The sequence below is a fragment of the Sphaeramia orbicularis genome, chromosome 7, assembly GCF_902148855.1.
Source record: "Sphaeramia orbicularis chromosome 7, fSphaOr1.1, whole genome shotgun sequence".
Taxonomy (NCBI): Eukaryota; Metazoa; Chordata; class Actinopteri; order Kurtiformes; family Apogonidae; genus Sphaeramia; species Sphaeramia orbicularis.
In genome coordinates, this window is record NC_043963.1 from 38,392,679 (window position 1) to 38,411,436 (window position 18,758).

General features: G+C 38.0%; 1 protein-coding gene across 1 annotated transcript; it reads left to right on the forward strand.

Moving 5' to 3' along the window:
* The first annotated feature begins 5,450 nt into the window (after positions 1-5,450).
* actr5 (actin related protein 5) lies at positions 5,451-14,253 on the forward strand. The gene is made up of 9 exons (XM_030139825.1): positions 5,451-5,846; positions 7,317-7,555; positions 7,663-7,832; positions 8,398-8,615; positions 8,802-8,966; positions 10,927-11,031; positions 11,248-11,387; positions 11,979-12,111; positions 13,660-14,253. The coding sequence occupies exons 1-9, from the start codon at positions 5,457-5,459 to the stop codon at positions 13,978-13,980; spliced, it is 1,881 nt and encodes a 626-aa protein (XP_029995685.1). The 5' UTR covers positions 5,451-5,456; the 3' UTR covers positions 13,981-14,253.
* Positions 14,254-18,758: the final 4,505 nt, after the last annotated feature.

Here is an 18,758-nt window from a genome sequence, read left to right on the forward strand (position 1 = left end):
TCATCGATGTCTCTATACACAGATGCGACAACTTTGTTTCCGAAAGAATTCGCCATGCCGTCAGCAGCTGTAACCGTCTCTGTTGCATGGGCTATGGTCACCTTTTTACAGCTATCAACCGCAAACTGCAGAAATGCAACCTGTAACATACTGAAACAGCATTAAATGGTCGATCAAATAATTAAGTTGTTTGTGAAGAAAACACGTACATTTGTGTGTTTCTTTCATCACACTGCTCCACTTTTTTGTTGTGTTTACCTCCATCTTGCCAGTGATTCGAACATGAATTGTGGGAGATTCCTCATACCCCTCTGCTTGTCGTGTGGTCCTGAAAAATCTCCACTTCAAGGGCCAAACAGCCCTCCCCCTTAGCCCTTGCCCTCCGACTCATCGAGAATAGGGACGCCACTACCCCTTCACGTGAATGCACAAAATGGAGGGGGAGGGGTAAGGGGGAGCCAAGGGAGTAAACTGTGACTGGGCCCAATGGTGTAAGGTAATAATATTAATAAAATTACAAATTCTTCTCCAGTAAAATTATACGTTTGTCATGAATCTCTTGAAATGAATTTCAGATCCACCATTATGAGTCACATCAAGCAGAAATATTGTCATGAGGAATCTTACAACTTTATGTCGACAGATATAACATAAATATTACAGATGATGATATAGTAAACCACAAAGTTTCAGAAATTCTTTTTTACTATTTCCAGATTCAATAAAAATCATATGACTGGTAAGTTTATAGGACACGACATGAAAGAAGAAGTTTTCTCTCAGTGGGCGAGTCATGTAAACCTATATATAGTGTACATTTTCAGTTCTCTGAAATATAGAAAATCAGCAGCATGTTGGGGTTAACTGGCACTAAACATAAGGAAGTCTAGTGGTAGAGCTCCACTTTGATGGTGATCTGTGGGAATCCCCTACATATACTGATGCCAGGAATAAAGGCCTCAGAACAGAAGTACAGAGAGTTTATGTATTTTTTATCCGGATGAGTTTTCTTTTCGTTTGTTTGTTTGTTTTCAGACGTAAACTAAATATTCATAACTGGAGAATAGATAGGGCCTTAGGTCAGGTCTATGAAGTGTCCAGTGTTGGCCAGTGTTGACTATTATGTTTGTGTGGTGGGTGGGATGGGGGTCTTTCTGTGTGGAGTTTACATGTTCTCCCCATGTCTGTGTGGGATGTCAACCTCCCATTGTCCGAAGACATACACCGTAATAGGTTAATTGGTCGTTTTTAAAATGCATGCAGGGGAGGGGGACTGGTCATTTGTCTCTATATGTCAGCCTGTAGTGAACTGGGAACCAGTCCAGGGTGAACCCCACCTTCACCCCATGTCAGCAAGGATTGAAATGAATGAGCTCTGTGACTCTAAACCGACAACCACTCAATTAAGAGATGTAGGATAACCTTAGATACAAAAATAAGACTGAAGCATTCATTACATTTATTTCATTTTGCCATCTTTTCTATTTGTTTTTGTTAGAAGTACATGACCAAGAGTGATGTGATAATCAGTTCATTCATTCATATATTCATATTAACCTCTTGAGACCTAGGAAATGTCAGCAAAGTACAAGCTTTTTATGTTTTTTATTAAATAAGTGCCTATATTGGAAACATCATGATGCAACAGTTTTTTCAAATGTAGTTTTTAAAATTTTTATGGAATGTCCTTTGTGGTGGACAGTTTTCTTTTCTTTTTTTTTGTATAAAGTTGTGAAACTCTTGTCCACAAATGTGGACAGAAAACCCATAGCTGGGTCTTGGGAGGTTAAATAGGATTTAGTTATTTCTGTGTGGACGCTTAATTTATAGAGGAGAAATCTGATACTAGTCTCTCCCCGGTTCTCGGAAATGTATGACATATTTTACTGAGTTGATTATGGAGTGTGTCCTTGACAGCTGGTTTAACAAACAAGAAGACAAGACACATTTTAGCTGTGTTACAATAAATGGAAAAAAAAAAGATTACAAACAGTAGGTTTAAAAGGATGTTGTTTTATGTTGATTCAGCTTTTCTTGATTTTTATTGATTTTTAAAATGTGAGGGATAGAGTGTAGAAATTAAAACAAGTATTTCCAACATGGTCTCAACCTGTTAAAATGAAACAAAAACATCTAACGAGAAATTCAACAGCAAAATCCATGAAATGTTTATGAAAACATCATATAGTGGCAGATCCCTTTATCATCAGGTGTTTTAAAGATTCAGTTGATTCGCAGAGTGTACAGTGAAAATGTATACTCTCGTTAGATACAAACAGTAGCTTTTATCCCAAATATAATCTGCTTTCACCGTTCTGCTGTCATTTATTTTTCAGTCATTTCAGATAAATATTATATGAAGTGACTGATAGTGTGTAAATTTATTCCACCTTTGAAGGTTTTGTGTTTTCAATGTTTTTCAGTGAGGTCCACCAGGATAGTGGTATTTTATAAAAAGCACTAACTAATGCAGAAACACAGACGTGAAGTCATCGTGAACAGACTTAACATTGGTGGTTAAAAGATCATCAGTTTGTGATTATATTAAATAACTAACTCTGAAAAACCTAGGTCACATTTAAAGATGAGATTATATTTTGTTTCTAAGTTTAGACATGGAAATTTGAAAATAATAATAAAATACACATCAAATATATAAAAGTCACATCACCACAGCACAAACACCTTAATTATTTAACAGTACATGATGTTCAATCCACTTTGTCATATTTGCCTTTACTGTAGTTTGATGTTAATGACATTAGAGAAAAATGAGCCCCTGTTGTTTTAAAGTATTTCACACGTCTTTTGTGGATTTCATTATAACTACCCAGGGTCTAGAAAGGTGATTATCCGGCACATTTACAGACAGATATTTGCCTTAATTTGCAATGTTCCTATAATTTTGAAGAAAGAAAGAAAGAAAGAAAGAAAGAAAGAAAAAGAAAGAAAGAAAGAAAGAATCACGTGATGAATTGGATCAATAGAAGGTCCTATGAGGTGGGGTCTGCATTCCCCCCCATCAGGACTGGTGTTAAACTGGTCCTCCTGTTTCCTGGACCCTCATGCCGGGTCTCGGGCTCCAGGTACATACTGGTCCAGAGGAGGAATGAGGACACAGTGAGAGAAAATACAAGAACACATCAGGGTCAAAATGAGAGGCTGGTAGATGACAGATGCCTTTGCTGGTGTGAGAATCCGACTCAGCTGTTTGGTCTTTCACCTCATGGCGGCAGCACCTTTGGGGCCAGGGCGATGTGGATGGAGAGCTGTCAGAGATGCATCTGGACGACCAATCACAGCTCACCCTGCTCTCCCGGCGCTCCAGTCATTGGCAGCTGGTCTCCATCATCATGGTGAACATGGGACAGCAGCTGTCGGAGGTCAATGTGGTGAGACGTGCCTGTCCATTTGTCCTTGTCCCAGACCCTCTGATGTCCACACTGTCTCTGCTTTAGATACAGGACACGAGAAAGGTAGAGAATTATGCATCATCACAAGCAAACATCACATTACACAGAAGCACAATTAATCTGTTCAGTCAGTTTGATGTTTGATGTCAGGTTAGATTTAACTTATTTCATGAGTGGAAAGGTGGATTTAGTTTCACTTTGTGGAAATTAATAGCTTATGAGACACATTTTTTTTTTTACAGCTTTTGTGATTTTGAGGAAGGTCTTGATTTACTGGTGAATAAGGCAGGATGAATAAATAAATGACATCGACAAAGAGAGACAAAAAAAACACTGTTTAATAAAGGTCCTGTACTATGCAAAGCAATTTTACTCTTGAACCATCCAAACCAAAATATCTGTGGCATAGTTCATTGTAGTGTGCTAATTTCAAATGTTTGACATGTTGTGGCTATGTTTTTTTTTTTCACTGCCAGTTTTAGTTTTTGTCTTTGATAAACTATAATAACTACAATAACAGGATGTGCTAACTCTCATTTTGCTTCCTCCTGTTTCATTCACTTCCCCATTGTTACATCCTCCCATTAAACTTGTAATTCCTAACACATTTTCATTGTATATTGAATTTCAAACAGTTGCCTCTAACTTTTGTAATTCCACAGTATTTTAGTACTTAAACTATATTCTGATGTTAATACTTTTTTACTCTTAGGTTGAATGTAGGACTTTCAGTTGTAATGGCATATGTTTAGTGCAACATTTAGTGAAGTAAAAGAGCTGAATACTTTATCCACTGCTGTTTAATGTTACATTGTATAAAAGCTTAGTTATTAGGAGTGTATATGTTACAGGTGGTCTTCATGGTCAAAGCCTGATGTCTATGGTGGTCTATAGTTCTGTGCAACTCCTGTGGCTATCAGCGTCCAGGTATCACGTGGATGAAACTCACAAGGTTAACGTGTTACTCTGCTGCACTCTAGTGGTTCATGACAAACAAACTTTTTGTCTGTGGCTTCGCTGCCCCATGGTAGTCCTTAACACTATGGATGTAATATATATTTGGCCGCAGCCTGTTTTGGCGCTGTTGGGTAGTTTCCGCCCATGTGTGCAGCAAGTATCAAGGAAACAAGTAACAAGTAAAATATAGGTCTTTTTTAAGGTTTCCATGTGGTAAATGTTGCATATTATCTGTGGTGGTCACATAATAACTGGCTGCTCAAAATACTCAAACAGATAAAATAGCCCCTAACAAAAAAAAAAGTTTTCCTCAGCGAGGAGAAAACCTGAAGATCTGAGAGGATCATCACATGTTTGCAGCACTGCTGTCCTGTGGGAGCACCATGTGTCTAAAAAATAATGAGCTCATAAAATGGGCCTGTTTTCAGTTATTTGAGAAAATGTTTTTCCTGTGAATCCAAGACATTATTTTGCTTAACAGAAAGACTTTTTTTTCTCCAAACTTACAAAAGATTCCTTCAGTTTATCACAAACATTCAAAATCAAAACAACTGGACTGTTTTGTGTGTGTGTGTGTGTGTGTGTGTGTGTGTGTGTGCAGGAAGTTGGTGAAAATTTGTAACAGAAAAAAAACCAAACCAAAACACTAAACCGAGGAGTAGAAGTTGCATCCATTGAAAACACTAAAGTAAAGCACCATCGGACAGAAGGCTACTCAAGTAAAAGTCCCACTACAAAGATCAACCAACAATAACCTAGAACTAACTTAAATAACTTAGAACTCAGTTCCCAATAAGTTGTTGCATAAAAAAGCCCAGTATGTGCAGTAAAAGGTAGAGACAATAGAAGTTGATATTACTTTGCCAACCTACAGTGTGTAAGAGATAGAAATATAACCAAATTCAGAAGAAGCTTTATTTCATGTATTTTAAAATAATGATAATAATAATGATAATAATAATAATAACAATAATAGTAATAATAATAATAACACGATTATTACACGAGCGAATGAAAATGCTCGGAACCAAAAGTCGGTGACTCTAAGTTTCCTCTCGGCTCTATTTTGTAGTGACACAGTCAAACATGGCCTCCAAGGAGAAAGAGAAGCCGGTTTGCCAAATATTCTCATTTCAGGACTTGAAAACCTCCCCCGACCCGTTTTTCGATTTGCCGGCCCGGTGTGTGACCCCCTCACCGGTTCCGATAGTGATAGATAACGGCTCCTTCCAGACCCGGGCCGGCTGGGCGGCTCCGGACCCGGACTTCGGTGCTCCGCGGATGCTGTTCAGATCCGTGGCCGCGCGAAGCAGAGGAGCCGCGCGCAGCGAGACCCAGATCGGCAACGACATCCCGAACCTGGAGCCGCTGCGGTGGCTGCTGAAGAGCCAGTTCGACCGCAATGTGGTGGTCAACTTCGAGATCCAGGAACTGATTTTTGACTATGTATTCTCACACCTGGGCATTCATTCAGAGGTAGGCTTGAGATTTCTGTTGTTTTGGTTGAAATCCTCAAGAATTTTAATAGAAGTTCAGAAGAAGATAAACTTAAAATAATTATTAATGAAAAGAAAGGAGCAAGAAGGGTAAAATATAATAATTTACCCTCAAAGATCTCAACAGCTGCCAGCAACTGAAAGTATCTACTCATCTAAAATATTTTAGATTGAACCACTAATCCTATGAATACATGTAAATAATTGAAATAAAGTGCAGTCTCAGCTTTCATCATCACACATGACCCGTTTGGACGTTCAGAGCCTGTGTACTGAACATGGAAACACTGTTATCTTCTACAACACAGGTGTCAAACATGCGGCCCGCCAAAGGGTTCAATCCGGCCCCAGGGATGAATTTGTGAAATGCAAAAATGACACTGAAAATATTAACAATCAGTGGTGTTAAAATCATTTTAGATCAATTCAATCTAAAGTGGATCAGACCAGTAAAATACTATCATAATAACCTATAAATTATGAAAAAAAAATTTTTTTTTTGTTTTAGTGTAAACAAAAAAGAAGTAAAATTACAGAAGAATATTTACAGACTACCCTTTTCTGAAAAAACGTGAATAACCTGAAATCTCTAAATAGAAGTATGTGGAATTTTAATAATGTTCTGCCTGTTATTTAATATTTTGTGTATTTGTAGATCCACTGTGATCTCTAAGTTGTGATTCACATGTATAAATGATAAACTAAAGCGTAATATTGTTAACATTGCACTTATTTTACTTAAGAATTTGCAGGTTGTTTATATTTGTTCATGTTATGTTCGAGTACAATTCGTAGATGTAAACATTTTCATTACGGAATTTTACTTTTTTTACTCAAAAGTTCTTATCCTATTATTTGTATTATTTTACTGGTCTGGCCCACTTTCTATCATATTAGGCTGTATGTGGCCCATGAACTAAAATGAGTTTGGCACCCCTGTTCTACAACAATTGTTCACTAGTAAAACCCATGTCGTTTGATAAATGACAGTGTTTGTAGACACTTGTTTTATGTCTACTTAACGACATATTTTACTCTAAAAAGTCACATTTTCTTCAGTTGTCTCTGTTTTGATATAATAACCTTAGTATTTACTCTGAGCTTTTATGAGCATCCACATAAATTAAATACAGGAAAATACCTGATGTTTACTGAAAAATGCAAAATACAGAGGATAATATTATGATAAATGGTGATAAATCACTTAGGGAAGAAAAAATCATTTGGAAGTCAACACAAAAATAAACCTGGGTCTTTAACTAAGGGTTAGTATTAGAGAAGAAATTAAAATTATTTTGAAAGTAAGAAAAACAGAAAATGTCAAGGCCTTTTCTTTGACTCATAAAATGCCTTTTGCCATCAATTGTCACAATTTCTCTATTATCTAATTCCAAAGAAAGTTCAAATATGTCCACTTTGTTGATGATTCATCTTTCCTTTCTTCTGGTAGGGCAGTGTTGATCACCCCATTGTATTGACTGAGGCGCCCTGTAACCCACTCCACTGTCGTCAGATGATGTCTGAGCTGCTGTTTGAGTGTTACCGTGTCCCTTACGTCTCCTACGGTGTGGACAGTTTGTACAGTTTCTACCACAACTCCCTCCAAAGGAACCTCCAGCCACCACACACCGGCATCGTTCTTTCCTCAGGATACCACTGCTCACACATCCTGCCAGTTATCAACGGCAGGTGAGAATTCACAGACACAGTCTTCTGTGATTCTTTTTTTGCACATTTCAAACATCTGAACTTCCTGATTATTGAGTCTGATTTTCTTCATATATTTATGAATCCAGGTTGGATGCTGTAAACTGTAAGCGTGTAAATGTTGCTGGGAGTCAGGCAGCGTCTTACCTACAGCGTCTGCTGCAGCTGAAATACCCAGGTCACCTTGCTGCTATCACTCTGAGCCGAATGGAGGAGCTGCTGCACGAACACAGTTACACTGCTGTAGATTATCATGAAGGTTGGTATCCCTTGTACAAATGTAAAAGCATTTACGGTCTTTTATGGACAATTTACAAATGAAAAATTAAAAGGAATGTCACTATTTTGGTGAAAAAGCTTTGAATGGATAAATGCTGTTTTGTTGTCACTTATCTTTTGTCTAATCCGTTTGTACTCACTAAGACATTTTTGCCACAAAGACTGAACTACAGAGATAACCTGTTGTAAATAATGCAGCTATGTTTGCAACTGTTCTATGTATTATAATGTGAGATTATTATTTTGGTTGGAATTCATATGTTATAAGATAAAATATTTTTTAAAATCTGGACAAGTAAAGGTGATGAGTTCAAGGTTACTTTTTTTATTTAATCCATAATCCAAAGATAGAGGATATTAAGGTTACTATCAAATAAAACAGAGAACAGTGTCAAATTCTTACATTTGAGAATCTTGAAACCTTTAAGATGTGAGTTAATAGTGGAATTAAAACCATTTATTTATCACTAACAACAGACGTAAATGCTCCTCATCTTTGTAATGAAGTCGACACCATAACTTTTTTTTCCTCCTTTTTTCTGCAGAGTTAGAAAAATGGCGCAGTCCAGATTTTTATGAGCGGGAGGTTCACCGTATACAGCTGCCTTTCTCTGGGAAGGCGCCGGGCGGCGGCGTGAGTGTGGAGGAGAGGCAGGAGAGACGAGCTCAGCAGCTTCGACGGCTTCAGGAGATCAATGCTCGCCGTCGGGAGGAGAAACTGCAGCAGGACCAGGAGAGGCTGGACAGACTGATGGCCATACAAGTAAGGAACATATTAACCTTTAACACCTTGACAGTAAAGTATGAGTGAGATTTTGTTTGGATCTGCAGTAAACCTTTGAGGTAGTGTGCAAGTTTGATCAATGAAGTGTTATTGGCGTTATCATTAATGGATGCTCGGCTCTGTCTATAAAACAACAGTTTGTGGTCCTCATTTTTATTTGTGCAGGAGCTGCTGGAGGATGGGTTGTTGGATCAGTTTCATAAGAGCCTGGTGGAGCTGAACATGGATTCCGCTGAGGAGCTTCAGTCGTACATAAACAAACTGCAGCTGGCTGTTGAGCAAGGCAGGCAGAAGCTCCTGCACAGCGATGGAGCTGAAGGAAAGACTGAGGTGAGTGAAAATAGGACAACTTGACCAATAAGGGCTTTCTATTTAATATTGTATTGTGAGCCCATTTGGATTTTTTCCTGTGAATTTTCTACATTGCATGTTATCACAGAAAGAAAAACCATCTTCAGAAACAGTGCACATATAGAATTTCCTCAAATACTGGCTGGGGTCTTTATTAATCTCAGCTGCTGAAGGTATGAATAAGGCCTGAATTCAAAGGAGGGTTGTATTAAAGGCCTTTATTTATATTTTATTCTCTTTAATAAGTAGAAATCATCCTGTTTAGTATGCAGTCTAATTTTTTCCTGCTTAAAATACTGCAGTGTGCTTGTCTACAAATTGTGAGCCTCATAGCATCATATTTTAAGATTTTCAGAAAAGAACACATGTAAGAACTTTTAATAGTAAGTTTTATGTGTGAAGAAGTTTGCAAAAAAAAGACACAATGACTGCATAACAGAGAATAGTGGCTTAGGTCAAACATGAATGGTATACTTTTACAAAAATATAACTTAGAGAGTTGTGCTATGAGGCTAATGAAATGCAAATGTTCCTGAAACAGTTTCAAAATAAAAACCTGTTTTTTGTTTCAGTGGACAGAAACCATCGACCACCTAACAGATTTTTCATTGTATAAACCTTGTCTTCCTGTTGTGCTCCTTAGCTTCCACAAATGACAGAGACACACCTGCAGTGACTGAAACACACCACACTATAGAAGAATGATCTATAAGAATAAAGTGTTTATAACAACTGGAGAATGTTGTGTGAAACTAGTAGCACATTACATGACAAGCACAAGAAGTTGAATTGTGTTGTTTGTTACTCGGTCTCTAGTTGAGAACTGACTTTCATTTGTTCATGTTTGTCTCAACACTGGCTGTTATTAGAGAGCTGGCTAGAAACTGACTCCTAGTGTTTATTTGAGGAAATTTCTGATTATCTTTACATCAAATATAACAAATAAAATGTAAGCTGGACTCCATCGAAGAGGTGGCGGACAGAAGGATGTTGGCCAAACTGACATCCATCATGGTCAACCCCTCCCACCCCCTGCACCACACTGTAGAGGCCCTGAGCAGCTATTTCAGCACCAGACTTTTACACCCCCAGTGCAAGAAGGAGTGATACCACAGGTCATTCCTCCCACAGCCATCAGATTATACAACAGTTCCCAGTAACCCCCCCCCCCATATCACACCATGTGGATATGCAAATACATTGCAAATATGTATATAGTATTTAAATTCAAATCTAAATTCATATAGATACTTCCTTCTTTTTATATTTTGTTTCACAAGTGTATATTTTCTCTTTTGTTTTTCCTGCACTTAATTTTTGCATCTTATCTTATCTTATGGTATCCGATTAGTTCCCAGGTTGCCACCTAACATGATTAATGAAGGGTCTCCAGATCTTAAGATACTTATGCTGGATGGCATCCATCAAAGCTTCTTTGAAGAAGTGTTCTGACATGTAAGAATGTAGATGGACAGCTCTGCAAGTCCCTGCACACCCGAGATTTGGCTTAGAATCTTAAATGTACTGTGCAAAATAAAGTCCTGCTGGTTTTTTGGAAGATTTTGTGAAGAAAAAAAAAAGGCCCCAGTAAGATGTGCAGAACTATAAGACTCTCATGCCAACTGGGACAGAGGGAAGTCTGAAATTTAAAACTGCACTGAAATTATAAAGATCTTACATAAGAAGTGTATGGGCTCTGCATAACTACATTGTGAGCTATGTTTGTTACGTAAACGGTTCAGCTGCTGACGCTAATGAGGAAGCTAAAGTTCTGAAAAGAAGTGTCAACAGATGAAAAACATGTCTCTACGGAGCTGATGGTAACACTCAAATGAAGTGATGATTAATCAGATGTACATGGCGGCACTGTGAACGTGCCATGGGGCTGTACAGGACCAGTTGACATTTAGCCTGAGGCTGTTCTGTCGCTCTGTTCCAGGTGTCTGAGCTGGAGCAGCCTATGGACGATGGAGATGGAGTGGCACTGATGGATGCTGACTTCCCCGAGGACACGCTGCCAGAAAAACCCGCTAATGTGATTCAGGTATCGGCATGGAGACACTGGAGTCCCACACAGATAGTGAAATAACCGTTCAGGCTTGTGATTAACATCCGGGGAGAAAACTTTTCTGTTATCTGTTTTTTTTTGTGCCAAAACGGAAAGAAAACTATGGAACTTTGCTTTTCAGCTCAGACACTTCCTACGTTTCTCCTGCACTGGCATCAGTATGAAACAACTGTGGATTTTTTTTTTCTCCAGCCGGTGTTCAACATGGCTGAATACCACCAGCTGTTTGTGGGGACGGAGCGTCTGCGGTGTCCTGAGATCCTGTTTCAGCCCTCGCTGAGCGGAGAGGATCAGATGGGACTGATGGAAACGCTGCAGTATGTCCTGGCCAGGTAACGTGCAGATAAGCAGCAAAAACTACTCTGTACATACACACAAATGCAAAAACAAAACATTTTGAACCCAGTTTTGTTATATTCATAACATGGGTGTTACAGGTCAGACATATTTTGTTTTGTAAGGGAATGAGCCCTGTTTCTATGCATTTTTTCCTTGCATGTGATGAAAAGGAGAAAATTGGAAAAGGGTGGAAGTATATAATCTGTATACTCACTATGTGACTGAAAAAGCTTATATCCTTGTCATAAAAAGTGTGTGACTGGTCTCACCTCCATTCAGTGAAGCTAAAATATAATGAATGGAGGCATCTGTTGTGGTGACCACCCCAAACCACTTTTTTTAAATTAAATTAAATAAAAACAAAAAAATTTCAAAAGTACTTGAAGTTGTGTTATGTGTTTACAAAACTACAAGAATCTAAAGTTATAGAAAACACATATAAAATTTTTGTGTTTAGTATTTTGCGCGACGGTACGGAACTACAACACTTCTTTTACTGACTTTCACTTACATTGAGACTAGCTGCTCAAAGTGGACAATTATTCAGAGCTCAAGAAAAGAATACCTTTCTGTATGATGTGCAGGTACAGTCCAGAGCAGCAGGAGGTGCTGGTGAGCAATGTGTTCCTGACAGGAGGGAACATGCAGTATCCTGGGATGAGGGAGAGAGTGGAGAGAGAGCTGCTGGCCATGAGACCCTTCCAGTCACACTTTAAGGTACAGCTTGTGTGCTTTTTTTCCCTGTTTTTCTTAATCCCAAAAGTAGAAAATGTGCTTCCTCATTGTCTCCTGAAATCAGGTTTTACTATGTTTACAAGAAGATGCATTTACTGTACATGGAAAAACAAGTTAGACTTTCATTACAATACTTGAGATATACGTGTGTTTTATGTTTGTTTTCATACAGATCAAGATGCAATTTCAGTATGAGATTACAAAGTGCTTGATTTGCTGTTTTATAGCTGCGTTGCATCTTCTCAGATTAGATAACACTTGAACATAAACCAACCACAAGTGGGGGCATACATTACCATCTGTCAGGCTGATTCTGGTGTGGGTTTGGGACGACATAGGCTCTTGGTTTTAACTTTCCCAAACTTAGCCTCAAAACCAAACCAGCATATTAAAATATATCACAATAATACACTGTATGTGAGTTAATTTTCATAATAAACCCTTTAAACCCTAAGCCTAAAGTGGTCCACTTGGACTTGTTTTCGTATTTTGACAATAAAAAGGTTTGAAAATATGCTGTGAGTGAGTCTGTTTGCCCATTTTTCCAGAGCACTTTTTTTTCCCCAGATCTTTCAAAATCTAGCAGCCATTTACAATTTACTGCATGCTATAATACTGCTTCTTGTCCAGCTTCTAGTACAGGCATGGGTGAAATTATGGTAAGGACCCAATAAAGTCTATAAAGCACAACATCTCAGGTTTCAGGAAACATTGAAATTTTTCCAATTACACAAACCGTGAAAGAGTTACAGCCACCCAAACTGGATATGTGGAGGGTGTGTCAGCAATGACACATCAGGTTTTAAAGAGTTAACATAGAAAAAGCCTGTTGTCTTAGAGGTCATAAATGTTAATATCACAGAAGCCATGTCAAGAAGCTTCAAATGTATGACACACAACAAGACAAAACAATGTAAAACATGTAACTACAATCAATTAAGATAACCTAAAAAATGCAGTTTCAAAGCAGACATCATGTGTTGGTGTGTTTTTGTGTGTGAACTGCCTGTTCCTTGTGTCTGTTGCTAACTTCATTCATCAGTGTTAGCAGTGTCTGTCAGCATCTTATTGACGTTCCAACACTTCAGCAAAGCGTACTTACTCAGTGTTGTTTTGACAGTGAAGAAGTCAGTAAAAATCTAGTTTCATGGCAATTCATGATGTATTTTTGTAAATCTGGATCCTTGGGAGACAACAGATTTATCTTTGGGTTTTGAGCAGAAAAAGTTTGGGAAGTCCTGCCTTAGTTCTTGGATAGTTCTCATGAGATGTATTCGTCCATTGACAGACCAGTTGTTAAGTGTGCAGTGTAGTCAACTCACTCGTTAGGTTTGTGCTGCGCTCTAACTGTCAAACAATGGACTTTGTTACCGTTGTTGGGAGCAGTCTGTATGTGTGTTGTGTCCAGTCTGACAGTGTTTCAGCTCATCTTTAGTTTTGTCCTCAGCTTCATATATCTGTCCTAATGGCACTAGATCATATCTAATCTTCCTGGTATTATTTTTTCTCGTACCCATTCCTTCTCCTCAGGTTACCATGGCATCACGGCCGGCTCTGGACGCCTGGTACGGGGCCAAAGACTGGACCTTGGAGCATCCACCTGAAGGAGGGGCCGAGGGATGGATCAGCAGACAGGACTATGAGGAGAAAGGAGGCGAGTATCTGAGCGAACACTGCGCCTCCAACCTTTTCATCCCCATGAAGATCGTCAAACCAGCTCCCACTCGCCCCGCTGAGCCCTGTGTCACAACCTCAGTGACATTGACAGGACCCACCGCCGCTGTCGCCACACTTACACCTGCTCTCCAATGTTCTACAATGGCTGCTGATGTTCCCATGGTTACCTCTTGAACCGAGTCCTCGAAGAACAGTTTTTTTTTTATCATCGTTTTAATTTAATATTTCAGTAAACCCACATCCAGTCATCTTTACTTTTGTCCTGGAGTTCCTTCACCCTTTGAGGACCCCCAGAAGACATGTTTGATCGTCTTAAGGAGACTAATTGAAAATAGCAAAGTTTATTGTTAATTTCTCTAAAAAAAAAGGGTAATGTTCTGCTTGAAGGGGGTTATAAGAGCAGAGGAAATGTCTTCATTTTATTGAGAATTAGAGAGAAAATTTGAGGAAAATGTGCAAAAAGAAACACACAATCCCAAGCAGGACAGATTTTTTTGCAGGAATTACATTAGAAATTTCAACAGTTAATAATACTTTTGGAGCATTTTGTTTTATTCAATGGGAAATTGTAAAGACATGACAGGAAACAAGAATAGAGAGTAAAAGAATGACATAAACACATTGGGAGTCAGGCTGGGATGTTGTGGTTTACTGTTACCTCTGCTCCCCGACTGCCCCACCATTCAGGAGTCTTAAATAAGTAAAATTTCCTGTCTGTTCTTCTGGGTTACTGTGATTTTTTACATTTATGACCAGAGGTTTTGTAAAATGTTGCTGTGTGTAACCAGCAGAAATCATTTGTAGTGAATGGTCATTATGTTAATGATCTAAAAAAAACAACAAAAAAACATTACAGGAATATTGTACGTATTATATGTAAATACAAGTTGTCATTTATATGTTTGTATATATAAACTTTGAGTGATGGAAACACTTTTTTTGGATGGAAGAAAACTGGTGTCACCTGTGTCAGTCTGTGAATCTGATTAATTTACAGTTTCTCATTGTTTTCTTTCATAGCAATTTACGCTGATATCTCAAACATTCCAAAGCAGGTGGTTTTGGTTTTATTTGCGCCTGTTTTATCTGCGAAAACCCTTACGTCATCGAACATTCATTTAATTCTTATAATTAAAGGATCTCTCATAGTTTCTTGGAATATTACACTCCTGTTGTCATGGTATCAAAACTTTTTCCCGTGCAATTGGAGCTAAACATCTTACACCTATGCCAAAATGAAACTTGCAATCATCTTTCTCAACAACTCTCTCGACACAACAGCACACTTATGTTCAATATTAAAAAAAAAAATTAAAAACTAAAAAGAGCAATTTATAGTACAGTAATTTATGTTGTTTTAAATTGACATCTAAATTACAGAGCAGTCGCCAACAAAAACTACAGTAGTATTGTTAGGGATTTTAAGAGATGGATATTTTTTTGTTCTTGTCTGACCACATCATGCTGTCCACTTCTCAAGTAATATCATCACCAAAAGGGAAAATATCAGTCTGGAAATACAGCGATCAGTCATAACATTATATCCACTGACAGGACACGTAATAATATTGATCATTTCATTACAATGGGACCTTTCACTGGGTTTAATACATTAGGCAGCAGGTGAACATTAAGTCCTCGTAGCTGATGTGTCTGAAGCAGCAAAATGAGAAACATAAAAAACTGAGTGACTTTGACCAGGTCCATACTGTAACGGTGATGACTGGGTCAGAGCATCTGTACAACTACAGGTCTTGTTGTTTGTTCCTGGTCTGCAGTGGTTTTAGTACAGACCATAAATAGACTAAGGAAGGACATCCCAGTCTCAGGCCAGTTGATCATCAGTGGGAGGTGTTTGATAAATAAATCTGATCCATGGAGGTCCACCTCTACTTCCAGGACTCCATGGATCTGCTGCTAACATCTTGGTCCAGATACCACACACACCTTCAGAGGTCTGGTGGAGTCTAGGCCTTGGGTCAGAACTGGTTTAGTGGAGAAAGGGGGACCTACACAATATTAGACAGGTGATACATAAAGACCAATTTAAACCACGTTTGGTCTATACTAACCACTTAACAGTGGTAATGTCCAACAAAATCTGGAGATGATCTGACCCAGTGATTGATCATAATTGCTCCCCTTTGTCAACTTGCTCCAATCTCTACTTTTACCATTTTTGCTTTGTCTAACATCATCTTCAAAGTCTAAATGTTCACTTTCTGCCTAATATATCCACCTACTGACAGGTCCTGTTGTAATGGGATACTCAAAATTAATACCACTTTGCCTGTTAGTGATCAGCATTTTATGGCTGATCAGTGTATGTGTCCTCTTGTCTGTTGCCTTGGGGCAGTTCTTGTCCCCTATCGTCCTCCTGTCCCCCTTTACCTTTAGGTCTGTCTTCACATTTCCAAAGTTCTCAGAAAAGAGCTGATGTTACCTGAGGTCTCTCTGCACTTGTAAGGTTCTGACTGCTGTACAGTTAGTGCTATAGTGTTTTCAGAGGTGTGTTATTAATTCAGGTTTTCATTTTGTGTAGAAGTGTTTCACTGAGGACTGCAGGAGATCGAACTTCTGGATGAAATGTCTGATATCAAAGGTAGTGTAGTGTTTAGCAAAATGCCAAAACATACTGCAAAGCAAACAATCTGTTTGTCCTTTCAGTGCCTTTGTCTAAGGCTTTCCTTTCAAAACTACCTGCAAAGGGTATCAAACCTGTTTTTATTGGATCACCAGGTGGAAGAGTAAAATACAAAATATGTCAATTAATTTTCCTAATTTACACACAGAAGGTAACACATTAAAGACTGCCTTTAATGTCATTTGGATTAGTCCACAAACACCATTTATTCAATATCATTTAGATAGATAGATAGATAGATAGATAGATAGATAGATAGATAGATAGATAGATAGATAGATAGATAGATAGATAGATAGATAGATAGATAGATAGATAGATAGATAGATAGATAGATAGATAGATAGATAGATAGATAGATAGATAGATAGATAGATAGATAGATAGATGCTATGGTTGTTCAGGATGAATCTTTGTTTGAGTCCTGGGGACACACCACATTTATCAAGCAGAAAAATCTTCAGTCCTTTTGTTATTCAACATTCACTTTTAGTGTGTAAGCATTGTGCAAAAACTGTAAAATGTGAGTTTTCAGTTTTTGCAATATACTGCTAAACCACTAGGTGGCACAGATCTACACTAAATAAGGAATATTTCTGATCCTCATCTTACACAGTGTTAACTGGGGTTTTCTTTTTAGATTTCAACATATTTACAACACGTGTTCATTCAGAGATCTCATTCCTCAACTCAGAAGCTGGATTATGTTGGCTGATGTGCCCTTGAGCAAGGCACTTAACCCCCCTATTTGCTCCCCTGGCACCTGACATGGTGAGCCCACTGGCATGCAGTGTGTGAGATGCATGAGCTTGGGATCTTGTGATGGGTTGAAGGCAGAGGACACATGTGTGGTGCCTGTTTATGTGTGTGAACCCCTACTGACAAAATAAGATTCTATTCTATTCTATTCTATTCTATTCTATTCTATTCTATTCTATTCTATTCTATTCTAATGACAGGGGTTGTGTTTACAGGATACATTTCATAAAGCTTCAATGCCAGCAACAACTAAATTGTTTAATACTAGGTGAGAAAATACTTTTTTTTTTACTTTACCTTTTTTTTTTTAACTTTACTTACTCATTAAAAAATCATGACTGTCTGCTTTTGTATACACTAACAATATTAAGAGCCGTGTTAGTACCTCAGCTTTCTGAACTGTCAGGTCAGGTTTTCTCATATGAATAAACCTGCTGAGATAAAGTATCTTATGTTCAAGAGGATCCTTGATACAATAAGTAAAACTGAGCAACACAAATACACAAACATACTGTACATACAAACAAAAAAGCTCCCTACTCCAACACCCACCAGTTCCACTGAAATGCCAAAATGCATAAAAGAAAACGTGTGTTTATTTAATCAGACAGTCTGACTGGTATTTGACTCATGCAAGAGAGACCTTAGAACACAGAACAAAACCACAAAATAACAGAAACAGCACAATAGAAAAGGATGGTTTGCAATTTGTTTTATCATATTTACAATTTATTTTAACATATAGGGGAGATTTAGGATGATCTAATTGCTGAAATGTATTAATTTTAATATTATGTATTATTAGTATTTAATCATCTGAACTTTATTTCTTCAGGAGCTCAGAACAGACTCTCTCTTCCCCCTTTTATCATCTTATAGAAGGTGACATCAGGTGTTTGTACAGGACTACTATTACCATATTGGTCATCTGCAATTTTAATCCAATGCAAATCTGACATGTCTGTGATGTTTTTGTAAAGTAAAATTTCTACCTTAACTCACCTACCTTATTTAAGCAAACACAGAAGTACTACAATTGTCAGGGATGTGTGAATTGTCATCTTTGTCATTTGAAGTCATCTGAAACATTCTTTTGTTTCTCCTGTGCATTCATTTTGCATATTTCCTGATTGAAGACTATGGAGGATCTACTGGTGATGATAGATGAAACAAATTCTGGAGGCTCATGTCATGATCATGGATATTCACTGATCTTAGATCCCTCAGAAAAAGAACAAGTCAAAAGATGACGAGAAGAACGACAGGACTGACACCTACAGTACAGAACATTTCTCTATTTTTCAACTGTCATCTGTAAGTGGTGAAACTTGACATCAGAACCAGGGAGTGATATAATTAAATGTGGATAAAAAACAGACTTTACTTATCTGAGCAAATGCATCACATGAAACACCAACATAGGGAATTCATTTGCAATATCATACCGGACCGTACAAACAGGGCAAAAATGCATCATCTTCTATTTTTTATTGTGAACACAGAATTGATATCCCCTTCAGCAGACCACAACAGACCAAATAAAGCCCTT